This window comes from Triturus cristatus, chromosome 8 (genome assembly GCF_964204655.1).
Source record: "Triturus cristatus chromosome 8, aTriCri1.1, whole genome shotgun sequence".
Lineage (NCBI taxonomy): Eukaryota > Metazoa > Chordata > Amphibia > Caudata > Salamandridae > Triturus > Triturus cristatus.
Window position 1 is genome coordinate 775,810,710 of NC_140591.1, and position 27,367 is coordinate 775,838,076.

A 27,367-nucleotide genomic window follows, 5' to 3' on the forward strand; every position below is an offset into this window, starting at 1 on the left:
GAAAGTTACTGCCATTGATTTCACATTGTCAAAGCAAAATGCATAAAACAACAAGTCTAAAACACGGCATGGCAACCCATGTGGAATAATATTAACAATCTTAAATTTAAAAAACTGTTAATTAAAACCATAATTCTATTAAGCAGCAGTGATAAGTATATATATGTGCAAATTAATGTGCAAATGTCAAGCTTATGTGCAAAGGAATGCTAATGTGCAAACAATGCTAGATTATCCTCAATCACAGCCTAAATGCTTATTGATCAGTTACCCGCCCCTAAATTGAGGGCAGTATTCGGATACTTGTTCTACCCTGGATATGGGATGTCTGGTCAGATTCCCTTGATAAGGGACTCGTCGTTGGTATATGTAAGGTTAAATACTTTGTATCGATAGATCCTTGTTTAATTTTGCCATCAACTGTCTATATAGCAGCCTCTAGTGCGTGTACGAACATTTAATCAAGTGATGAACATTCTGATAGTGACTGTTAAAAAAAACATTTTTTTGCATTTTCCTGGACAGTTCCTAAGTTCATTCGAAAATTATTTTCTTGTATGTCTTAAACTACTTCATGGACCGTGTTACAAACGTTTAAGCTAAGCTTAAGTTAAGATTGACTGTTTGGACTTTTACCCAGTTATTTTGTGGGTTTAAGCTAGTCACTCTGGTTAAGAATGTACACAATATATATATTGTTTTTAACCTTATTTTTTTTTTTTTACAACTGTTACATGTTGCTTATTTCTGCTCAATAAAATAATAATATATATACCTATATATGTTTCCATCATGTGCCCTGATATGAAGACGCACTCACTGTGGATGATTCTTCCAGAACCTTTAATTTTCAGGGCACATTTATTTATATATATATATATATATATATATATATTCACTTAAAAAACCATAGGTTTCACACATGTTATAGTTAGCTGGACATTTCCCTCGTAAAAAAACAATGAAATTCCCCCGTTATAGTTAGTGCAGGCAACTATAACTCACGCGACCTCAATCCTCTGCTGATGACGTCAGATATTACGTCACTGATTAAATATGTGTCTTTCTGAAAAATAAATAAATATTTGTAATATATGTATAGCTAAAGATTAATGGAAGAAGACATGGGTAAATAGGTGTCTAAATACAGTGATGTAATATCTGACGTCATCAGCAGAGGATTGTGGTCGCGTGGGTTATAGTTGCCTGCACTAACTATAACAGGGGAATTTCATTGGTTTTTTACGAGGGAAATGTCCAGCTAACTATAACATGTGTGAAACCTATGGTTTTTTAAGTGAATTTGCAAAGTTTTTTAAATGCTAATTCCTAACTATAACGTGTGTGAAACCTATTGTTTTTTAAGTGAATTTGTACGGTTTTTTAAATGCTAAGTTATGTATTTATTAATATTTTTTTTTTCAGGTTCGTCACCGTGCGCGCCCAGTGCGCTTCGCGCACCGTGCGCACGCGGTGGGCGCTCGGTGCGCCTCGCGCACCAAGCACCCATGATGCGTTGTGCGTGCCGTGCGCGCACAGTGCACGCACGCCGCGCTGTTTCGAAAAAAAAAAAGTTTTTTTCATCCTTGGGGGTCCTTCAGTGACCCCCTGACAAAGGCTAGGGGGTCAGGAACTGTCCACCCTGCCCCTTTTCACATTCTCCACCTTTGTTTTTCACTGCCTCAGGCTGCGAGAGATAAAATGGCGGCCGACACTTCCTGATTTCGACCGACTGGAATGTTTACTGTCATGTAACCACCAATCAGAATTACGCTTGCGCACGTCAGCGTGCGCGTACGGTATGCTTATCGTACGTGCACGGTGCGCGCCTATAGATATATATGTACTTTTAACTGAAATTTTCTCAGGAACTACTGAACAGATTGACTCCAGATATTCAAAAGGGACATCCCTGACCTGAGGACTTTCTCTTTGCCAAATTTCAAATAATTCTGTTCAGCCGTTCGGGCTGTACCTTGGACTAAAGGTCCCTATGGAAAAATGCATGGGGAAAACGCGTTTTGGGACCCCCCTTTTTTCTCGGACCCCGCTTGACTAATCACCCCGAGACTTTCAGGGTAGGAGCGGAGCGCCCCACCTATTTTGAAAAATTCGCGAGGATTCGTCAACCGGCACCAAAGTTATTCAAAATAGAATTTTCAGATTTCCTATGGAAACACGGTCCTAACTATAACTATCTACTGGCGACCGCCAGTAGATAATATATGTGTGTGTGTGTGTGTGTATATATATATATATATATATATATATATATATATATATATATATATATATATATATATATATATATATATATATATATATATATATATATATATATATATATATATATATATAATATATCCCCCAAGGAAACAGGTATGGACCACAGCGTGTTCTTCGTAGTTTTCAAGTGCAGTTTATTGCATTTAAATTATCAGCATCTTTGGCATTTCAGCGTTACGCGTTTCGACAGTGGAACACTGTCTTGATCACATGACATGCATACGGCCAATCTGTATTTAAATACTGGTGAAAAAACAGTGAAAAAAGACTCGTTTTGCTATTGCTCTTGAATACCAAGGTACAAACAATATTATTTCATCATATTGATAATACAAATATTTAATCGCAGTTTACAATAAATAAATAAATATGTAAACAAAGTAAAGTGCAAGTGCAAAAAATCATACTGTAAAATCACCAGTTATTTAAAATAGCATAACTGTTGGTAAATTAAACATTTAAAATCTATTTATATTCGATTTTTTTGAGAAGCCTGTACTGTTATGAGATCTTATCCTGTTATTGTTCTCTCATTTGGCAAATGCAGTGATATTGTATAATATTTTGAAAATCAGTCCCCTGTGGTATTATTGCTTATTATCAATGTTTTAAATCTAACCCAGATTACTAGCAAGTGCTAATATATCCCAGGTATATTCGGGAAACTTCATCGTGTTAAAGGATCATTTCAAAGATTAACATGTTAATAATGAAAAAATAGACACCATTAATTATGTAATGTATATATATATATTACTTGTATTGAACAGAAATAACGAACATGTAACAGAATGAGTACATAAATCCAAATTGAAAAACGAATCTGGTTTTAGAAGCAGTATTAACGTTGCAAGGTTCATCTAATTCACGTCTTGGTGGTCTAAATCAAAAAGTGGAAAGGTGCATATAGAAAACCTTGTTAGTGACCACGTGGAAATTAATAGCAGCTCATCATATTTTTGTAGCAACAGTAAGCCTAGGAGTAAAACATGTGCAGTGCTCGAAATCCTTGGCATGGCCATTAATCAATGAATCCCCTCTTGGAGATTACCATAGCTCCATTTCATTTATAACGACAAAAAATGAAACTTGTGTCATGATCTGATTCATTAGCAGCGATACGAATAAAAGTCAAACAGAGGAAAAACACATGCACCCTTCCTTCTTGATTAGAATTCAATTATTTCGTCATATATAAAAGAAAATACAAGGATAAAACTGGAGAGAGTGTCAATGCATGTTACCGTACCCATAGTCCATAAATGCCCCATAGAAACTAACAGTGGCTCATTGTTATCATTCATGACATTAATAAACCTTGAAAAATTCACTTGAAATGGACCTTATCATGAGCAGCCAACAGATAAAAAGTGCAAAGCTGCATTTGTTTACAATAGCAATGAGACTTGGAAAAATGCCCATGAAATTAGACCTGATCATACACAGCAGGCCGATGGAAGTGCATAGGTGCAAAAGTTAACACAACCTTCAGTCTACTATGGAAGACAGTTATCTGTTCATATGTTTTAGCAGAAAAACAAGATAGAAAAGGGAGAAGAAAGTGTCAGTACATTGCCCTTTATATTGATATAATAACGAAAAGATACTGGATCCATGAGATAGCAGCATGAATACTGTTGACCAGAAAAAACAAACATCGCAAATGATACACATTGAGGTCTTACTTTATATAAAATACTGAGATTATCTTATTAATAAGAGCCATATCCTAGATGTTTCGTGGAGCTCTAATTGATACCAAATGGCTATAAACCTCTTGACATTACCAACTCGTTTTGCATATGCTTCTTCGTCCTTAACGTTTTTTCACGCCAGCCCTGTAAGGTTGGAACTTGCCGTGTTCTCTATTTTGGAAGAATTAATGAACAGGCTATCCTTTGTGCTTTCGAGATAAGATACTGCCCATGCTTATTTATTCTACAGCTCTCTTTAGAGATACCAAATGGCACTAAGCTCGCCTCAGGATCTACCTTGGTCTGAACACCTTTACTAATAACTGCAAATAGCTCTTCCCATAACAGAAAGTTTTGGGCATGTTTAGAATTTGTGGAGCCAACCACCTATACCTTGCAGTTGACAGCGAAAGCCTTGATCCGAAACCAACGGAAACCTTTTATGGAGGGCTTGAGGAGTGTAATATGACATCCACCGAGACAAAATGGACATTGTTTAAAAGTTTGCCACCCTCACAGATTTGTGGCAGAGTTCTGAGATAAGCTGCCAATCACCTTCAGAAAACCTGCATTGCGTTTTCTCAAAATATTTCCCAAGAAATCAGTGATTAATTCCTGGGCCAGTTGGTTGCGTAACAACCTAAACCAATTACCAATACCTGTGAGCTTACTCTTAACAAGTCTACGCATAACTAAGTGGGCTTCTTGACTCATTTCCTGAATATTAGAGGCTATGAAATGTGTTTTTTAAGCTTTGGGCAGATAACTCATAAGTTCCACTTTGTCCCAAATCGCAAAATGAGTTCTACCCATTTGATGTGGTTGCTCCTTATTACAAAATCACCTAGCTCCTTGAAACCCTTAGAATTCCAGAGTCTAATCACTGCTCTAGATAAATTCAGACCAACATAATTGCTATCCTCTAACTTCAGGTAACTATACCCACCTGGAACCTGATGCGATCTATACAGGGCCCTAATCCGACTACCTACCTACTAGAGTGCCCTATATCTGGTTTTCTTTGGCAATTTTGCAGTTTTAATAAAGGCTGGTAAATTAATTGCAGATTCTTGCACCATATTAAAAAAATATATATAATCGAATACTCCTCTGCATTCCAGTAATCTTGCCATAATATCCAACATTGCTCCCTGATAATGTCTGCATACGGGTGAGCGCTAACCCATCCTGGGTCTTATCTAAATGCAGAGTACAATATTTCACCCTGGGGGCTTACTTATGCCATACAAAACTCCTAATAAGAGAATAAAGTTCCTGAGATTAACCGCGAATTTTTATGGGGACATTGATAAAAACAAATAAACATAACTGTAAAATAGACATCTTAATAGTGAGAAGGCTTGTAGACTGCGCAGGATCCATGTTACTGCTCCATGACTATTAAGAATATAAAGAGGAACTAATTGGTTAGTGCACTGGCACATCAAACTACAGTCCCACCTTCAGACACTTGGTACAATGAAGCTCCCCGCTCTGCCCTTATTCCCCTCTCCCTCTCCACCATCCCTTCCCCCAGCCTCCCTTTACTCCTGGGTAAGCGAGCCGCATGTAGCGTGGAATGATCAAGTAATGCATTGTCGACCCACATCCCAACGTAAGCCTTTATGCAGAGGTCTTAATGATAATATCAAGGAAAGATGGAAAACTTTACAAACCACTAAGAGTATTCAGAAATGTGATAATGCTGCTGAATTGACCTGTTGTTTCAAATTGTTCAAAAGTTATTGCAAAGAACCAACGACTCCTGTCAGCTATGTTGTGTCATAATACTTGTATACTGTATGGGATGGGAACGCCATTTATTCATATGTTTCACTGATCCAGCGATGATTATTCTGTGTGTGTCCCACTGCTGAAAATCAATAAAATTGGTTAAAAACAAAAAAAGTAGACATCTTGATAGGTGCGACCCACACAATCAACGTCAAAGGAAGAAGACACCATCTTTCCAAAAGCCCAGCATTGTTGCTTAGTTTAATTGAAATAACTAAAAATGATTATTAGACATGTATGTCCCCAGGTATTGTTTTGGACTCTGGGAGCTGCCCTTTTGCTGTAGAGCAATGGGAAGATCACTAACTGATGTGTTAAAAAGCAGCTGCTCTTTTACCTTGATTAATCTTATACCCACCTATATTAGTGAATTATTTAATCGAATGGCAAGTCCCCTGTATATTTGCCTTATCCGTCGTCAGATACAAAATGATATCGCCCGCAAATAACTTTATCTTAGGCATCCACTCAACTGGTGAACAGATTCCCACTGCACTGCGTATCTTCACTGCTATTTGCTCAATGAAAAAAGTGAATACAATTGGGGACAAGGGGCACCCCTGCCAGGTGCCTCTTTTTATTGTCACTGTACTCCCAACTTTAGAGTTGACAATTATCTTGGCCTCTGCCCCTTGATATAGATTCATGAGCATAGTTATAAATTTTGCAGGGAATCCAAATTTAAGCAAACTATAAAACAAGGCCTCCTGATTAACCAAATAGAACAAACACCTTCTCAGCATCCAATGTTACTATTGCTGCCATGGTTCGATTATGCATGAAGTAATCTATCACATGAATTAAAATGTTGATATTTGCTGCTATGAGGCTGTTTAATATGAATCCGCTCTGGTGCCTATTAATTAAGATTTGAATAGCTGGAATGACACGAGAGGCCCAAACCTTTGCCAACAGTTTATAATCTACATTAAGCAGGCTTATTGGTTGATAGAAGTTCACGTTTATTGAACATTTGTCCTTCTTTAACCCCTTCCCCGCTCATGACGGAACCGTTCCGTCATGAGCCACGGTTGCCGTGTGCTCATGACGGAACGGTTCCGTCATGACACGACCGTTGGCGGCCGCTCCGCCTACGCGGCGCTGTTTCCCCGCCTGTGCGGGGGGACAACGCAAATGGGCGGAGTCATGACGGAACCGTTCCGTCATGAGCACAGCTCAACCGTGGCTCATGACGGAGCGGCTCCGTCATGAGCACAGGCCCACCGCGCTGCCCCCCTGCCACCCCCAGCGCTGCGGCGGAATGTCCGCAGCAGCGAAGGGGTTAAATAAAACTCTCTATGGTGGATTCCTTAAATGTGGAAGGAATCTCCCCACTTTATAAAATGAATAAGTCTGCTAGAAACGGTACCAGTTCTTTTGCAAACGATTTGTAAAATTCAGATGGAAAAAGTAATTCCTGCATGCTTTGCATTAGGCATTTTGTGGAGCGCTTCCAAGACCTCTGCAACTGTTATCTTTTCTAGAAATGCATCCACCAGGGTGCTTGGTAGTTGGGTAATCGTATAGAACTGTAATACTGTTCAATACTGGAAGGTGGAGCGGAATAAGTATTTTCATTTCGTTTACTGTAATGCTGTAGGAAAACCTGGGCAAAGTCCATGTTCTCAGTTGTTAACAAATGGGTAGCAGGGTTCTCGATTATCTTAACTACTTGTTTATCCTGTTTAATGCAGTTAGACCAAGCCCCAAAGTGCCCATCTGCTGATTCTCCTCATACAACTGTAACGCTCTATAATTATTTATTTCTTCAAGTATGAAACAATCTCTAAGATTTTGCCTGGCCTTTTTCAACCCTTACTTTGAGGCCTCGATGCATCCTGTCCTCATATAGGCCCCTGTAGTATTGTTCACAATAAGTTGTAGATAGCTTTATATGCTATGATGTGTTCAGGTGCTATAGCCTTAATGGCCTCCCAAACTGAGAATTCTGGGGCTGCATTGATCAATCAATCAGTCAATGAGCCAAGAGATCACACTGTCCTTTCTCTAGCACCTTCGGTATAGACTGTTGTACAATAGATGCCTGGGTGCCCTCAGTTCTAAATAAGCCTGTCATCCTTATACACTCTTTCCAGCGCCGGGTGCAGCTGCTGACATATCTGAGAAAAGGCAGAACTGGAGTTTTTCCGGGGTAAGGAAACCTTTCCTCTCAGTAGCCTTGGACAAAATACGCTCTTTCATTGGATAGTCAGCAAAATTCACCTAGATGGTGCGTGGGTTTTTGGAACTGGAAGGATGTTGAGCTGGCACACAATGGGCCCTCGTAATGGTCAGATCCCCTGAAATCTCAGGCAGTGCATACGTTTTAATCGGTGAGTTCACCCATTGAGGTACTTGCTGGCCTTTTCACCTTTCTGGAATACCTACTATACGAAGATTGGAGCGTCGCATATCATTCTCTAGTTCTTCGATCTTGTTCTCCATAAGCCCCGATTTTCTTTTAGAGGTGGCACACCTCTTGCTGTATAGATCCCAGCTTATCATCAAGGTCAGCTATCCTGGATTCAGCTTCTAGTCTCCCTAGGAGCTGTGACATCTTGTCCTCTTTCTTAGATAGTCTCTCATGGAGAACAGCAATCTCCTGTGCCTGTGACACCTTCAGTTCTCTTATCTCCAACAATATGGTATCAAGAAGGCTTTTGATAGCAGCCTAATACTTATCTTTCCGGAAGCAGTCTCCCCCTTGTCCATTCCTGGGATTGGGGGAGAGCTACTCCCGAGCATTAAGGAGCGAGATGGTTGAACCAGTGACCAATGGTGGAGGCACCTGCTGATAGAAGCAGAAAGCTCAGTTGCTACTACCACTGGGCTTGCTGCTGGAGATATTTTTATTTTTATTTTTTTATTTTATTAGAAACCGTTAGCACACAATAAAAGACATACAAGGGCCTACAACCACCAGGGCCGACCGCTATAGAGCCCGAGGGCCCGCAGTGTAACGCCATACATTCAAATGAACCAGCGGCAAAGTACCCGGCAGTCCGTAAGCACCTATAACAGACCATGGCCATAGGCCAGGAGCGGTTTAAGACAACGGTTTCATTTTTTATTAAACATAACACACACTCAAGGCAATGAGAGTCCGAGATAGCAGCGTGCTCTTCCCAGGACGGGGAATAACATACAGTGTCCAAAACGATTCTGGTCCAGAAGCGGTGAAGGGGGGCAATGGGAAAACAAAGCATGGAACACACATCACACACTCCCGCAGAATGCGCAGCTAGGGGGTCAAAGCAATATCGACCTCTAATGGCAAAGGCGCGGCGCAGATACGGCCTCGATATAAATTCCACGGACCCCATACCCTACTCCATTTCCCTGGCTTACCTCTCGCCACATACACCGTCTTTTCCCTAAACATACACCAGTCCATATTCTCCTTCCATACATCAACCGTGGGTGGCCTCGGGGAGCCCCATAGCTGTGCAATGTTACGCTTAGCCACCATATACCCCAAGGTCACCCACTGCGTCTGTGCCGCATTGCAATCATTCGGTTCCCAGACATTCAACAAACACCTCCTAGCCTCTGGCAACAGGGCCACGTGCGTGACCCCCTCCAGTACAGTATGAAGACCGTTCCAGAATCGCACAATCTCCGGACATTCCCACAATATATGAAGGAACGTGCCCGGCAGGCCACATCCACTCTTACACAATCCATCCATCGAATAACCCATACGCAGCAAACCGGGCCCTGTGACATACACTCTATGGAGGATCTTCAGCTGTACAAACCGGAGGCGGGCCGGGATCGCCACCGCCGACACCCAGTCCTCATCATCCAGCTCTAAGCCATCGCCTGTCCATGCTTCCCTCAGACGGGGCAGCAAGTCCGCGCGATCGTTGATGAGTTTCTTGTAAATCAAAGAAATAGTGCTGTCGGGCACATAGCCATCCAACACTCTATCCTCCAGTGGAGAATACTCGGGGATGGCAGCAGCGTCCGGAAAAACCGAACACAGCGCATGGTGGATTTGAGCATATCGGAAATACTCTTTATCGTTCGCTGCTGGAGATATTAACTGTGTTTCTGCACCATTACTACCAGCAAAGTTTCCATGACTGCAGAAGCTTTGGCTTGCTTGAGAAATAGCGGATACTCTTTAGGCTTTGTTTGCATGACACCACTTCCTCTATATTCCATGCTTGTGCCTCCTAATTGATATCCCGTAATTTAGACACAGTGGCGGTATTCCCTGGAGCATTCAACTCTTGCTCTCTAACCTTGCTGTAGCCTTCAGATTCAGCCTCCCTCTCACGCCTACTCTGATTTTTTGTCCTGCTAGCATTTAGCAGCCTTGGAATCTATCCTCAGCTGTTGACCTCGATTTGCCCATGCTACTGCCTACATAGCTTGCAGTGCACGTCTTTTCACTCTCTGGGAAGGGGTAGATAAAGCGCTGGCAGTGCTAGAGTCGGTAGTTGCCTTGAAATGTTGTTTTCTCATACTTGAATAATTGTGCTATGCAGTGCTTATTATTTGAATGTCTTTCTTTTTTTCCCTTCTCTTTCTTCTCTTCTTCTTAATCTTTTTATTTTTTCCTCTTTTCCAAGGTTTCTGTTGTTACTTTTGCCTTTACTTTTGTGTGGCACTAAATATTGCTCTCAGAACTGCAGAATGTTCTCTGATATGCGATCCCAAAAAGCAAGGCAGGAGAGGAAGCACCTTACTACTAGACTGCTGACATTAGTCTGTCCTGTATTACTGCCAGGACTCCTTCCCTTCCCTTCCATCCAACCGTGTTGCCCTAAGTCAGCTATTAACTGAGGGGCCAGCTTGAAGTGCTCTCTACAGCAGCAGACCCACGTCTGAGAGCGCTAACTTGCCTCAACTCCTCACGGCCAGTTACACTTACCTCTGCACGTGTGGGCTGCTCTTGCCTTGAACTGCAAGGGGGTAGCACATTGAGCCTGTTGCTGGTTCAGCTGAACTCCTGTGTCTTACACACAATGTCCTGAAGAGCATTAATCTGTGATTAAGCCTCCCATCACTTCCTGAATGCCTCGCCGACTCGCTGTGTTGTGGACTGTGGGCTGTAGTGCTCATCGTCCATGACCCGGATGCAATTGGCTTCAATGCAGGGGCGGAGCGAGCCACTGCCTGTACTATTGCCAGAGCATGCAGGCTACATCTGCCGCCTTAAAGCCTGTTGAGGGTGTCATGTACACCTTATATCCAAATGTTCTCCACATTACTGGGAGCAAGTTTCCAGAGCGATCTGTTAGACTGTTACTGGTGCCGTTTGTTTATTTATTTGTCAGATTTGTAAAAGGCACAATTAAAAACTAAGCTTCATATCCACGATACAGCTAGTTGACTGAAAGAGTAGCCAATCAAACAGTAAAAAGTATCGTTTTAAAGGCCTTTCAGTACTTGAGATGGTTACTCATTGAGCAAATGTAAATGGGAAAAGAGTTCCAGCACTTGTAAGTTTGCAAAGTGAAGTCACCTTGTCTAGCCTTTCTGTGCTGAGGAACTGTTAGAGTAAAAGAATTAACAGAACAAAGCAGACGGGACAGTTGGTTGAAATGAAAATGGCCATAGGAGACCTGGACTGAAATCATATAAAGTTTTCTGACAGATGTATAGACATTTATTGGTCATTCTGTTTTACACAGGCAATCAGTATAAGGTTTTTAAATATGGACAGAAATGAGTTCGATATGGAAAATTAACCAGAAATCTTCCCGCACACTTTCGAACGAGCTTCAGACGACGAATAAAGTATTTCGACAAGTCAATATAAGGGCAAGAACAGTTATAAATTCGCTAACCAACTAATCCTTTGATGACAGTGAAACGTGTACCCTTCTCTAGAAAGGATGGAACCTTCCTCAATATTTCAAAAGTAAAAAATAACAGTAAAAAGGGATTTTGGAGGTATGAGCAACAAAGGAAAGTAATTTGTCAAAGATGGCACCTAGATTGTGGACAAATCTGTCTGGTGTGGGATGGTTCCTCAACCCAGGCTGCCAACAGTTAGATGAGGTAGAAGTAACAGATCAGAACAACAGAATCTCAGTCTTGAGCTTAAGATCATCCAGTTAGCGAAGTCAAGCACCAGCCAGTTAGCAAATACAAGCACATAGCTATACATGGTAAATAGGTGTTGAAATGACATGAAAACTAACGTTGAAAACCACTGAAATCCACCAGTTATAGTTGGCTGATCTAATTACAATTTGCTCCCCAGCTAAGCACTGCTTATGACCTCATGTATTACATCACTCATGGCCTGTTAAATGACATCTCTCATGAAATCAGTGATGACATCATTAATAATCCCCGATAATACCATAGTGATATGCATAGTCATATATATCATAGAGTTAATGAGCTTGGGTTGCAAGTGCTACTCCATTTTAAAAGCGGCACAGGCTGAGCACATCTTATTTGGGTTTCAGAGATATTTTTTAAAGTCAGTTTTAGCTCGAACCAAAGCCAGTTCAAAAAGATCTGTGAGAAAGAAAAGCTTCTTTGATAATATATTATCCAACAGTGGATGTCTATGCATGTGCCTGCGTTAAATATTTCTAATATGGTAGTACAGACACATTCTATGTAAGAGGGATGTTTAGAAGTAGTGGATGTGTTTTTTCGAACTTCATTGATGATTTCGAGGCAGGAGCGCCGTGAAGCCACCCGCTTTAGCAATTACAGTGGGTGTGGGGTTCTTTATGGGTCTCTTCTGTCTGCAACTGGGCAGACAGAAGTTCACAATCAACACTATAAAGGGAATACAGCGTCAATAGAAGAGCAAGTAGGAGAAAGCAGGTTCAAAAGTTGGTTAAATTGAAAAGGGAAGAAGGAAGGAATTTTGAACGGAAGGAAGGGTGAAAGGAAGGATAAATGAGTAGTTGGATAAATGAGTGGTTAGACAAATGAGTAAATGTACAGATGGATAGATAGGTGAAAAGTTGGCAGAGTACGGGGATGGATGAATGGATGGATGGGTGAACAGGTGAAAGGATGGTAGAGTAAAGGGATGGGTAGGTGAAAGGATGGAAGAGTAAAGGGATGGATGGATAGTTGGACGGACATGTGAAAGGATAGATGAGTGGGGGAAGGATGAGTTAATGAATAGGGAGATAGATAGGTGAAATGGTGGCAGAGTAAGGGGATGGATTGATAGTTGTATGGACAGGTAAAAGGATTGTGGAGTAAAGGGATGGATGGATGGATAGATGGATGGATGGATAGATGGATTGATGGATGGATGGATGAATGAACAAGGGAATGGATAGGTGGACTGGCAGGTGAAAGGAAGGCAGAGTGAGGGGATGGATAATTGGACTTACAGGTGAAAGGATAGATGATCAGTGGGTGGCAGAAAGAATGAATGGATGGATAGGTGGGATGGCTGAATGGACGGTTGAATGATGGGTGTATGGGATGGTAGAGTGGATGGATAGATGCATGGCAGAGTGGATGGATGGATGGCAGAGTGTATGTATCTGAATCCAAATACAGTATGAGACTGCTGCAAGTGAAAAATAGCAGAACTACGTATATATTCTTGTCCTGCAGTACAGATTTAATTGATCATTTGTTCTTTGCATTTGAGTTTGTTGTTGGTGAACCGTCACTTGTTAGACTGATATGTTATGTTCAGCATAAAAAGAAATTACAAGTTAATATCCTTAAGTGAAAGGTACCAATGTTTATAGATTTGTGTCTTTTTTTTAAATCTCTTGGGTCCTCCTCTTTTGTACTATCTGAAAAAGTCAACTGAAAGACCGAGGAGTTGGCAGTCGAGCAAATCACACCCTCCTTTTGGATACAGTTTGTGCTGTTTTCAAGGCTAAAGATGTGCAGTTAGGAAAGTTGTAAAAGCAACAGTTGATGGACAGAATGCAGAACAATGTCATACATTCACCCCAGTACAGAGATCTGGGCGTAATCCATTGTTTTTTGTTTGTAACATCGCTGGTAACAGTAGCTATTGCCTTGCCAGATATTATACGTGTATCGCAGACCCACATCCCAAACTATTTTAGGATTGTCAAGAGGTGATAAACAATTAAAAATAGTGAATCCACATGATATATATATCACAGAGAGATACATAACTACAGCGTTGGATGAGTAATAGTTTCTTCAGTGTACTCCCAAGAGAAACTCCCATCACCACCTTCAGCTCCAGAAATCTGTCTTTCATATGTCCACCTAAGCCATGCATAGCTTGGTATGCTTCAGTGTGATGCCCTAAGTGTGACGGGTAAGCCCAGACGTGGGCGTTCACTGTGCTACTGGAACCAAGCTACACCTGACTGAAGAGCCCCAATCCGGGCCAAACTGATCTTGAGTTGCTTGAGTTCCAGTTCAGGAAGGACCTGGCTCTGCAGTTTGGGCAGGATCTGTCTTATTGAAGCAGGGTCAAGACTGATTTGCAGTTGGCTGGGTCTAAACTGAGGTGGCATGGTGTGCAGAATAACAATGGTCTGGGATGCTGCCGCAAGTAATTACCAGTGACTGAGATGAATTCAAACATTCCAGACATAACTTTTGTCTATACTTAAATACATTGCTTGGTGACACTAGATTAAAGACGAGAACACAAGGTTAATTTAGAGCCATTTATTAGCTAAAAACAACTGTATTAGCCACGTATTGTGTTACTGTAATATTTAATGAGGTATTAGCGTACTTATTTATAAACTCTTGCTCAAAGGTAGTCTATTAAAACTATGTGATGTTGGCTTTGTCGATTATATTGCTTTAATTAACAATCATCGCTATGTGATAGGAATTTTTAGCCACAAATCATTTTCAGTTAGACCTTCATGCAATGAATCATTAGCACACACTATGTGGAGGGGAGACATATCCAAACTCACACTAATGAGTTAATTTTATACCACGTTTTTTGTAGAAAAAATGTTTTACAGTAATGTCTCAAAGAAACCTGGTGTTGAATGACGTTTAGCTGTGGTGTTTCTTAGGAAGGGGGTGTAAAGATTTCCTACCAACCTTTTAGTGACCAGTTTTGCAGAATTCCAGCTTCACAGCAGAATGTACATTGCATTTACCAGTGTCATTTAATGATTCAGTTCTTTTGCCAAGATTAGGATTTAAAAACCTGTTTCCCCAAAATCTGATTCACTTTGCATTAGCTTGGTGTCAAACTGTCCTTCTCACATTTAGTGGAAATTTGTTGTGAACAAGGGACAGCAGGGTAAAAAGATAATATTTTTACATTGCACATCTTTTTTTTACTCAAAACTTTTGTACGTTTAGCGTTGGTACTTGAGCGTTTACAGACTGCTAGATTAAGTAGGTGGCACATTGTGGTACCCTCACAGTTCTGTTATTAAATTGCCTAAAACTGGGTTAGCCTCTAATAACGTTTTGTTTTCTCAACTACAGTGTGCTGGGGAAGAGGATTGGGTAGACAATCGCACAATTTACATTGGACATCGAGAACCCCCTCCTGGCACAGATGCATATATTCTGCAAAGATATCCTGACAACAGAATAGTCTCTGCAAAGGTAAGATGGTTTTCTTCCTAGAAATGTGACTTGTCCAGTCTTAGCTGAATGAATGTCAAAACAAAAAAAAAAAACGTTAAAAAAACAAAAAAGAATGAACCTTATACTCTTCACAGTACTGTTGTACAGTTCTCAAAAACAAGGACCACAATACTACTAGTAGAGTGTATTGAGAACTTACCTACTCCTATTTACTAATGGTCTTCCTGCCTTTTGCCAGGATGATGGACAGCATACCAGAAGTCCCCCGGCACTGATCTAGGCAGTTCCAATTGCAGAGTTTGGATACCTGCAGGTTAAAGTGCTTAACAAGCTCATATAAAAAGCAAAAACTAGACATTTCCAATTTTTTTTTACAAGTGTCCTTCTGGCACTGCGTAAAACCTAGAAACAACAATGCCCAAATTTGTGAATCTTTCCCTCTCCTAACATGAGCTAGTGAAAACTGTTGAAAAATAATGTCAATTTCGCAATCTGGAAACATGGAAAAGTTTTCATTTCACAGCCTGAATCAGCAGCTATAGGCCCCCCCCAGCATTGGTGAGTCCCTGGTATTGACTCTGGTTGGATGCAGTTATAAGTGTGTCTAACATAGGCCTAGTGGGGGCAGATCTGTGTGAGGGTTTCAGGATAACCATTATGTCCAGGATTCCTGCTTACATAACTGTAAATAAGTTCATTCTGTGTGGTTATTGTGGAAATCTGGCGTTGTGTTGGCCCTCTTGGAATATGTTTCAGTGAAGGAATTGCTCAGTGACCACCCCAGAATATTGTGAAAAATCATGTACTGATCGACCTGATTTGAGCTGGCCCCTGACATTAATGTACACATCTATTAGTAATCTTTGTGAATAACAAATTACTTTGGTGGACAGCATTGTGACTAAACTTCTTTTTTTGTTTGCTTTCCTATAATTTGTAATTTACTTTGCAGATTGTGGGAAATGATTGTGCAACCACACACCTCTTTGATGAGTCCCTTTCAGTTTGCATTCATTGCACGACCCTTTTGCAGTTTTGCTTGCTAACCCTGCCCTCCCTGTAACTTGACAACGAACGTTTGCACCTTTCTCTTGCCAATGTTATAGACTATAGTAAGTGGCTCTAGTTTTTGTTGCAGCTCGGATAGGTTGTTCATAGAGGTGTAACTGAGCCAGCAGGAAGGCAGCCAGTGCTTAATTTGAACTGGTGCTTGTCGGTGAGCTTCACTGGCACTTATTTTTGGGGATCAGCACTTATTTTTTCCTCATCATACTTTTACAGAGAGCAAGGGAGGGAAAAACAACAAAGGGGAAAGTAGACGGAAAAGAAAGACTGGAAAACTGTCACAAACGAAGAAAGCAGGACCTTACGCAAGTTTTTTTTAAAATGGGCAAGGAGTGTCTGGTAGCGAATTAAAGTGCCATAAGGTGGATTCAATACCACGTAGCCTTGGTATTCGGCGCACTGACCTTTGATAGTGCAGGCCATGGGCTTCTCAGCAGAGTTGTGGGTAGCAGCACTTATTCTTTTACAAATGAACCCCTGAAAGCAGCGAATTAACTCATTGTGTCAATGTTGCTATACTCGTTTTTACCTGACGGTCAGGTCCAGCCCCTTTCATTTGAAGGCATTTGACATCACTAGCTGAAAAATGTAGACATCCTATTAAAAGTTGAGCAAATTACTCTTATCTGATTAACAAAGTTGGACATTCATTGCTGTTAGGAGTCATACAATTATTCGATACAGACGGGTAAATGGCTAGTTCTTATTCTTGTTGTAACATTCTTTGAATCTGCAATTTACCAGTGGGCATTAACACAATGCTCAGTTGGTAGGAGTGGCAGGCAGTATTGATAGTCCCTGGCGAGTAATAAAGAATGACATTCTAGGGAAAGTGCAAGCTGAGGTTTAGTCGACATCTTCACATTTACCTGTTAAACAGAGTACGAGTGGGGTAGAGTCATCGACTGAAACGGATAGACTTTAAGTATTCCCTGAGATTTTAGTTAGAGGGCAGTGATTCGGCTGGATTTGCCTCAACATGCTCTGCTCAGTTAAGCCAGAAGCCCTTTTCTACTTTTTTCTTTACAAATAACTTCAGTGGCATAAGAGGATCCTCCAACCATGAAGGGCAATTTTCATCTGTTGAATCTGAAGGGGACACTAGTAACTCATACCTTCTGTGATGCTTTTCATAGATTTCTTCTTTGATAAAGAACATTGTTCTTTATGGATGAGCGAGCTTGGCTGGAACTGTTTGACCCAGGTTGTTACTGGAGTGATTTATCCTGTGTCATATATAGATTAGACACTTAGTCTCTTCATGGGACTGTCTGCTAAATGTAATCCACAGTGGCATTGCACTCATTAATTGCAGTTTATGGACAGAATAAATCCAGAAGAGTGCCTATCTTTAGCTTCAGAAATATATATTTTTCAATCAATCAATCAAAATCAGCTTTATTCGAATAAGATTCATAAAAGCATCCGAACAATAGGCGTTCCATTAACAATACAAAAATGTATGCGCCTCAACAGTTACAAATACAGATATCTCCCAAAACATTTAGACAAGATTTAAAAGGAATAAAATATAAAAATCATTTAAAAACTATATACAAAATTTTATTAGAGTAGAATATAGTCATATAAGATGCACAGTCCGGTATGATACACAGTACAATGATCAAAGTGCTAGATGCAAGTTAAACCTGGTACTGCACTGCTTAACAATCCCCAAAGCTTAGAGAAAAAAAAAAAAAGTTGGTCACAACAATCTTTTCTTCCTCATTGTCTACGCCCAGCCCAAATATTTAGCAACAGCAATAGAAATAAATGGTAAAGTGCTAGTGCAAATTATTCTAAGTGCCACAGTGCTACTTTTTGTCCCCAGGGATTTACACATTGTACTTAAGCAAACTCTTCTGGGAACAGAATACGCGGAGCAGACAAAAAGAAAGTGTGGAGTGGTTTCCTTTTGAGTCCCACATGCCACACAGATATCACTATCTCCACTGGCCCACCTGCCGGTGAGTCATCTTAGGGGCAGGGACCCAGCTCTCAACTGGAAATAGAGCTTCCTATCACCAGGTTTCGTGATTAGATCTCAATAGGATTCTAGCCTGGGGATATATTTAAACTCGAGGAAGCGTCCTTCCATTGTGGAAGGATTTGCTTTAATCCATGTAAGCTGCGCTATTAATTCCCAATATTTTCCCTTTAGTATCTCTTTAGCAGGGAATAAAGTTGTTTTGGGGTTTTCCCACAGCCCCTGCATTCCCATTTCCTTCAACATGTTGGCCAGTTCCCTAAGCCAGTGTATTTTGTGGAATTCGTCTGCTTTTATGACATCCATGAATCCTAGAGCATAATGGGCAAGCTCCAGAGTAGTCCAGAGCCTGCGCCAATACAAAATGGGACGGAGTCTCGCCAAATCTGCAATGTCCTTTCTACCCAGATCGTATTTCAGCGGCTTCATGGGAGTGCTTTTCGGGAGACCTGTGATGTTGCGTAGAAACTTGTTTTCAGCTATAGTAAGAATGGTTAACTTCTCGAACCCCCATAGCTCAGCGCCATAGAGAGCCGAGCTTAAAGGCTTAGCCTCGTAGACTTGGAGAACTGGCTTAATTGGCTTAGTCAATGACTTTTTGTGCTCTAAGTGTAGAACCCCTGCATGTTGACGATGTTTTAGTGCTGCCAGTTCAATGTGCTTTCCCCATTTAGCGCCCTTATCAACTTGGATGCCCAGATAAGTAAAATCTCTGACCATTTCCACTCTTTGGCCATTCATAAAAAAGTTACCCCTAAAATGACAGTGCGGATTAAATGCCACGAGCTTGGTTTTTGCTACATTAACTTCCAGCCCGTAGTCCTCACAAAACTTCTCAAAAATCGTCAGAGCACGCTGAAGTCCACTCGGAGTTTTTGATAAAATAAGCGTGTCATCCGCAAACATTAAGATTGGGGTTTTTACACCTGCCAGGGTAGGAGCATCAGTACTTATCAAGTTCATTCGATCAATCACGCCATTAATATAGAGTGTGAAAAGTGTGGGGGCCAAGACGCATCCTTGGCCTACCCCTCTTTCAACCGGGAATTCAGGTGTCACTGTTCCATACCCTCCCCACTGAATACTGGCGTAATTCCCCTCATGCAGCCTCATGATCAGAGTTAAAATTTCAACCGGCATACCCAGCCTCTTTAGTACTGCCCATAACTGAGTCCTGGGTATGAGGTCGAAAGCAGCACGTAGGGCGATAAAGGCTGCATAAATGCTGCCTTTGCCCAGCAGCACTGTCTTCCAGTGTATGAGTGTGAATCGAAATACCTGTTCAATTGTACTGGTTGATTTACGAAAGCCCGCCTGGAAGGGAGATAAGATGTTTTCCTCTTCTGCCCAATCTAATATTTTATGCAGAAGCATTCTCCTTATTACTTTTTATATTGTATCTATCAGGCTAATGGGCCTATAGTTCCCCGGCTGGGTTCTATCACCCTTCTTAAACACAGGAATTATCACTGCCCCTTTCCAAGACTTCGGGACTGGTGCACCTAATGCCACAGCGTTGGCTAACTTTTCAATATATTTTGCCCAACATGTCTTATCGTGGAGGAAGACATCTGCGGGGACACCATCAGGCCCTGGAGCTCTCCCATTAGCCACAGAGTTAAGGGCCATCATTACATCGTTGTTATCAAAAGGGGGGCTCGCATATAAAATGTAATTAGGATCCTCAGTAGTGGCAGCTGAGGGGGTGCATGCATAAGGGGGCTAAAGTAGTCCAACCAGCCTTCTTGGGTCACATAATTTGCCGGGGATTCAGGGCGACCTCCCCCGCCCCACTTGACAATGTCCCAAAACAACCTTGTATCTTTTATCCCACTTGCTTCCTCTAGATCCTGCCAATGCTGCTCATCCCATGCTTTCTTGGCCTCTTGTATACATCTTTTGTATTGCTGCCGAGCCAGTTTTACCACATTAGGATCCCTACTTCTGATAGCAGTACCTAGGTCTATTCTTGCAGTTCTACATGCAACATTATACCACCCTGGCCTATGTTTGTTTTAAAACCACACCGTAGAAGGCATTCTGTGTATTTAATGTGTGTGTATTATTTATTTAGTATCCCTTGAGGGTAGCGCTTCAAAATGCTTAATTAACAGCAAGTCTCGCCTAGCAACCGTATGATAGGTCAAAGATAGCTGGAAAATGGGCGCATGCACAGTAGGGCTGAGAAGGCGTGGCTGGTGGGGGGAGTCGAGAATAAACTGGCAGGAACTTTTATTAAAGATAGTGTAACATTGAGTTAAAAGTGGCACAAGTCAAGTTGTAGTTACCCATGAATGGACAGCCTTCAGACTCCATAAACAGGCATTGTTACTTTTGAGCTGGTCAAGTTCCTTGTTTCAGAAAAACAGAACAGTTTTGTATTTTTTATTGCACATTTATATCTAGTGCGAACTTCCCCAAAAACAGGACAGACTGGACCCCTCTGGCATTTTTCTTCGTGAGAGATGCTCACTCACTGATATTATTAGTCATCATTGCAAAATAAAAGTTATCGGTGATTTAAGGCTTTTCAAGAGTTTCCTCTTTGATCAGTACTTTGTCATAGTGAATGAAGTTTTAGAAATGCCTTGTATTTGTGACTTGAAGACGTGTGCAGATGGCTGGGGCCTTCAAGGTTCCTACATTCTAAGCAAAGTGCTGGGCCAGCTGAATAGTTGCTGGCCTAGTGATAATCAAGCTAGAGCCCTACTCAGAAGCGAGTACAGATCTTCGGTTATATCATGTATGGTTTTTAGACATTTTTGATACTTGAATGTGTGTATTCATATGGCCTGAGCAACAGCGAGAAGTAGAGACTCTGTAAACAATATAAAACAACCACTGGCAAAGCCAATAATACTTTCTGGAATTTTGAGCTCTGGCTACGAGATTAAATAAACAGCTGCAGTGAATAAGTAATCTGAAAAAACATTGCTTTCTTGTATACAATTCTTCCCGGGGAGTTTAAAAAATGTAACTTTTTTTTACATGGAAATAGTCCCTCATGCACTACAGTGCATGCATTCCAGAGGTTGCCTGATACGCCAAACCGCCAATAGAAGGAGGTGCTAGAGGTATACACCCCTCGGAGGGCTCAAAATCCCACTTTATGTATATTTTATAGAAATGGGAGCAGTAGGCTTTGCGATAACTCCACTGTCAAGCCAGATGTAAAAAAACATAACAGTTGGCATGCATGAGCAATTTTGTAAATCAACAGTTAACGTTTAGTGATGTATGATGAACTAGTGGGGAAAATCATACTGATTGGGAAGAAAATTGCAAAAATTAGGGATGGTGAGGGAATGAAATCATGCTTACCAGGATTACTCATGAAAAGAAAAACCTACCTCTATCAAGAAATTCTAGATATGGAGAGGTGGCCTAGATCACTAATGTGAAAATAAAAAAAGACTCGGAGCTGTACATTTTGGTCAAAAGGTCAGCACTTTATACTTTCTATAACAGAAGACTACTGGTAGATTTTCAGGCAACTGAAACCTTTGTGATTGCGCAGAGGATTTGGTGCTCTCTGCATAGATCAATTTGGACCCTTAAACACAAGTAGATCTGAAATTATTTTTTGTATGAATAATAGGTGTTATTAGAACTCGTCGTGTCAGTGGTACTCATTTTACTTCATAAACATGAATGGCTAAGTTTTCCCTGTGCAAATTCAAACAAGTGACCTGCAGGTTGCAAATGGGTAACTCCAACAGGCACATTATTGGGCGCCTTAAACCTCTGAGCTCTCTTACCAGAGGGTAGTAGGAGGTACTTATTCATTTATTGTCCAGCAATAAATAATTATTGAAGTCCTGCTTGAGGCCATGACTGGAAACACATTTAGAGGGAGTACAGTCAGTGAGAGGTGGATGATGGCGCTACAAATACGAACGAATATAACACACAGTATATTTAATATTTGCATATTGGTACTTAATCAGTCATAGTTTCACTGTGGTCGGACTAAGAAGGAGGTAAAGAGAGTCAGGGCGGCAATCCGAGGGACTGTGGAATGTGGAAGTGTGTGGGTTATTTGCTGTTATGCACGCAAGGTGAAAGAGGTGACTTTTTAGAGTAGTATTAAATGCTGGGTGGATAGTGATGGCCCACAGGTAATTGGCAGTGAATGTGGTGGGAGGCATACGAGGCTGAAAAACTGAAAACTGGATGAGAGGCATGTGGTGTAGCAGAAACAACATGTTGGTGAGCCATGACAAAAACATGGATGGGCTTATAGGTAATGAATGACCTTCAGTTTGTAGTGTGCCCTTTTTTGTGCATTTGTCATCTGGCATGATATTGGTATTGGGAGCAGGCTGTCAGTCTGGTGAAGCTACAGAGGATTTGCATAGCAAACTTAATCATTTTGTTTAGGCAAGTGAATCCATATAAGCTGAATAGAAGGGTTTAACATGAACTAAAAAATGTAAATGTTTATTGTAAAATTAATAAAAAACTATACAATACACAGAGTATTAAAATTAACAATTAGAGTAGAGAATCCAAACAGTCTTATTTTGAGTCATATAACTCATCTGCTTTATTAAAAATTAAACCTCCAAAATTCTTCATCGTGACCTAAAAGAACAGAAATATTACAGACTTATTGGCAAGCCTTAATTGGTTCTAGATATAAAACAATGATAATAAAAGTTTATAATTTAACTTAAAATCAGACCAGTGGTCATTTTGCTGGTATGGGCCTGTCTCTTTAGCCTTTAGGCGTAACAGGGCAGCGTCTATGAATTTAACAAATGCAAAACAACAGTTGATGGACAGAATGCAGAACAATGTCATACATTCACCCCAGTACAGAGATCTGGGCCTAAATCCATCGTTTTTATGCTCACCATGCCATTCCAGTTTGAACCCAGCCATATGCAAATCAGTCTTGACCCTGTGCCTCATGGGAACAGTCCAGCCCGAACTGCCAAGCCAGGTCCTCCCTGGACTGGAACCAAGCATCCTAGGACCGGTTTCGGGGTTTCACCCCTCTTCAGCCAGGATCGCTTGATTCCAGTGGCATGGAGAGCACGGGACTCACATCTGAGCATACCCGTCCCACTCGGGGTGACAAATTCAAAACAACAGTTGATGGACAGAATGCAGAACAATGTCATACATTCAACCCAGTACAGAGATCTGGGCCTAAATCCATCGTTTTTATGCTCACCATGCCATTCCAGTTTGAACCCAGCCATATGCAAATCAATCTTGACCCTGTGCCTCATGGGAACAGTCCAGCCCGAACTGCCAAGCCAGGTCCTCCCTGGACTGGAACCAAGCATCGTAGGACCGGTTTCGGGGTTTCACCCCTCTTCAGCCAGGATAGCTTGATTCCAGTGGCATGGAGAGCACGGGACTCACGTCTGAGCATACCCGTCCCACTCGGGGGGACAAATGCAAAACAACAGTTGATGGACAGAATGCAGAACAATGTCATACATTCATATGGCCATGTCTGAACTGGGGTGGCAGGGTGGGCTAAAGAACGGTGATGGATCAAACCCAGAGCTGTTGACTGGGTGTGAGTGTTTGATTGGTTCTCATGCTCCGTCCATCACCACCCCCTTTTGTACCGCTATGAATTTAACAAGGCGTCTGGTTATTTGGAGATTCTCTCTGCTCAGTACATATTTCAGGGCATCTTTAACAGAACAACACCCTTTTTAAATGAAAAGCGGTCTTTGCCATCTACAGCGTCTAGGTAGGTAAGCCGGGCAAGTGCAAACTATGTGCATCAGTGATTCAGTTTTGTAATTGCACTAACGTCAGCGTTTTGAGTAGTCTTTGTATGTTGACCACTGTTGCCTGAACTCCATTAGAGGGATGCATAAAAAGCAGATGCAGATAAAACGCCTCCCTGTTTTGGCCAAAGCACAAGAAAGGTAGTTCATCAGTTTCTTGCCAGAGAAGCTCTCTGCTGTGTAGCCAGCATTTCTCCTTGCCTCAAGCTCTCAATATCGCATGCAACAGAAATAATTTTTGACTGCTTTTTTTTTCTTTACTGCCTGTCTGAATTGAGATTGAGAGATTTTTAATCCTCATAGGTCTTTTAAATGCAAAGTGGAAAAAACTTCTTTTTTTTTTAGATAGTTTGTAGGTAATAATCTTGTTGGGTGCACTAAATTATGTCTCTTAACATGCTGTAACGAGTAACAGTTTCTCAAAAATAGGTATATTAATTTCAGCTGGGGTTGCGGTAAATTAAATTACAACCTTATTTTTGATTGCTAAGTGGAATTAGGAAGGTAGAATAGCCGCCTAAACAGAATTCACTGTGAGCTGTCTAACCAGGTGCTTAACTTCCCTGGGAAATCCGCCAGCCTGTAAGTAGTAGACAGAAGAAATTTTGCATTTAGTATCTTAAGTATTGGCTTAATCGTTGGAGCCTTTAGGTTGTTGTGTAGCTGACGTAGGGCATATGAGAGTTAGGCAAATTTCATTTTCAGGTAGGACCAGTGTTCGTTGGCAGATCTTTTAGCAGCAATCCATATCCCTAAGTAAAAAATGTTGAAAGCTTCTCGATCGTGGTGTGGCCGACTTTCTAGCTTTTCATTTCACACCGTTTGTCGCTGAATACTAAAACTGTTGACTTGCCAGCGTTGACTGCTAACTTATTATCTTTATTGAATTTATCAAGAGCTTCTAAGGAGTTCTGGAGACCCGAGGCTGTTCTCAGGGAAGTCGTTGGGTTTCATTCAGCACATTACCTTTTTTTTTCTTCTTTTAACTGCGAACGCAGCTTGACTTCTGATGACTACTGTGACCTGCGCCCTATCAACAAGATTGTCAAGATGAACTAAGATTGCCACAAGAAGTCGAACAGCCCTAAACGGGCAAATGGCACACACTGTCAGTCAACATTTCCTCTTCCATCTAAACAATGATAATTTAGTCGCAGAGAGCAAACAAAGAACCTTGGACAAAGTTTGTTCTGACCACACAGCTACAGTTTGTACTATTAATGGGATTGCTATTAGTCAAACTCTCAACAAAATTAAAGTTACAGATGATAAGTTTGAGCAACAAGCATTTTGCTGTAATAATCTGAATATAGAACCCGAAATCCACGTTGAAGCAGTGATCTGATACCACGCGGTGCACCTCTTATACTAAAGCTTGCACTGTAGCCAGCCCTCTTGTGCCATACTCCCATCAGTGCAAGGCCCTTTAATGCATTTAGAATAGTCTAACATAGAAATAAAGGTGAGCGTTACCAAAGACCAGTGAATTCATAATAATAAAGCAAATCTTTCTCAAGATATTGATACCGACTTCAGTCTTCCTGCCTCACATATTTGTAATTCATTCCCATACCTTCCCTCTCAACTCAAATTCACCTTGCGAGCCAACTTCAGTGTCCATAAATAGATCTTAATCCACACTCTGCCACAATCTGGAAACAACCATTTCAATTCTAAATTGGCAGTCTGACAAAATGGAAGTCCAAGTTGAGCTTCTCCAGGCAGCTGCTTCTATAATCTCTATAGAGACAAGGCTTAAAATGTAAGGTCTATATTCAACTCGATAAGAAGCAAGTAAAAAATGGTCCAGCGGTCTTGTAACTCTTGAGCAATAATTGATAAATTTACACATTTCCTCGTGATAATAGCTTCACTAATTGATTCTATTAAAATAACTAATTTTACCGATTGCTACGCCGTTGATCAAGTCTTTGGTCATGTGGAAAGGCAGGAGGAGGATGTGGAAAAAAAGATGGATATTTCATGTGTTCTCTGCAGGTTATCTTGCTGCTGTAATGGAGATGAAGGTTTCCATGAAGGCAACCATGTAGTTAAGTATTGTGTACATCACAAAGTATTATTTTTACTAACTCTTTACCAGCTCTTTTTATCCACCTCAGAATAATAAACAGATGAGTCGGCCAAGAACAAATTCACACTTCACGACCTGAATGTCCTAGATCTCTGCAGGATGAACGATTCTTAAGAATGTCAGAAATAGTTTTCTTAAATTTTGTTAATGAAGACCGCCTTTATTTTGAAATTTTTCATTACCGTTTTATACTGCTTGTATAACTTATCGTCCATGCTCAACTGTTTTAATGTGTCTAACAGTTATAACTAATAAAATCTTCTAAGGTCCTTCAGCCACCATCTCTATTCTACCGCACTCACGCCAAGACTTTGGAGCAGAGAAAGAAATTTCAACAAAAAAATAAATGTTAAACGTGTCTATATTGTAGCTGCAAATCTTACTCAATCTTTTGGGTATTCTCCTGTGCACAATATATGGAAAAGTAATAGAGCCATTGAAACCCTATATGTACACACCCAGCATCAATTTTAAACCTTTTACTTCTCTCAAGTAATACTGAGAGCCTGTATTTGAAAACTTTGCAACAGTCCCTATTAAAACTGGAAGAATGATTGACTGGGAGAAACTCTTGCATGCAGGAAAGGTCCTTCTCCTATACATTCTAGTAAAGTTATGAGTAATTATTTACCATTACGTTTCCTATAATTATAGTACCACAAGAATAGGAGACAGTGTTGCCGTCACCTGTGGTACAGTAGTTGTGACTCCGGGGTGAGAATTTGCATCCCCATTTGCGATCGTTATTGGGGCTCTTTGCTGCACCAGTTGCCTTTTGATCACGTTGTTGCTCTGCCAAGTCTCAAGGACTGCTTCTGGTCATAAGCCACTCCCCAATGCTGGTTAACCTGTGGGGCACATTGTGTGTATTCATCCTTTCAATTCCATTGTCGCCTTAAAGCATAATAAAGCATGTGCCATAGAGGTGGGCGAGTCAACAAATTAACAGGGAGAGGTGAGCCAGAGCCGTAGCCAAGAGTCTGACTTGGATCTTAGCCCATGCATGAGCCGAGCCATTAAAATATGTGCTATGAAAATCATACATCAAACATCAAGTAAAATATGATAAAGTCTCATCATAATTCAAAAAAGTGGATTTCTTTAGCATGTAGAAGCTTTGACATTAATAGGGCACATTATAGCACTGCCTGAAAAAGACTTATTAAAAGTGATAGTTTTGTACAACTGGTATTCTGAACTC

At 41.0% G+C, this 27,367-nt stretch overlaps 1 protein-coding gene across 3 annotated transcripts in view; it reads left to right on the forward strand.

The window, feature by feature from the left end:
* ATP11A (ATPase phospholipid transporting 11A) overlaps positions 1 to 27,367 on the forward strand; it is a 791,426-nt gene that overhangs the window by 211,596 nt on the left and 552,463 nt on the right. For all 3 annotated transcript variants that reach the window (XM_085622216.1, XM_085622218.1, XM_085622217.1), the window contains exon 2: positions 15,165 to 15,287. In XM_085622216.1, the coding sequence (XP_085478342.1) occupies positions 15,165 to 15,287 (123 nt within the window). The remainder of the gene's footprint in view (positions 1 to 15,164; positions 15,288 to 27,367) is intronic.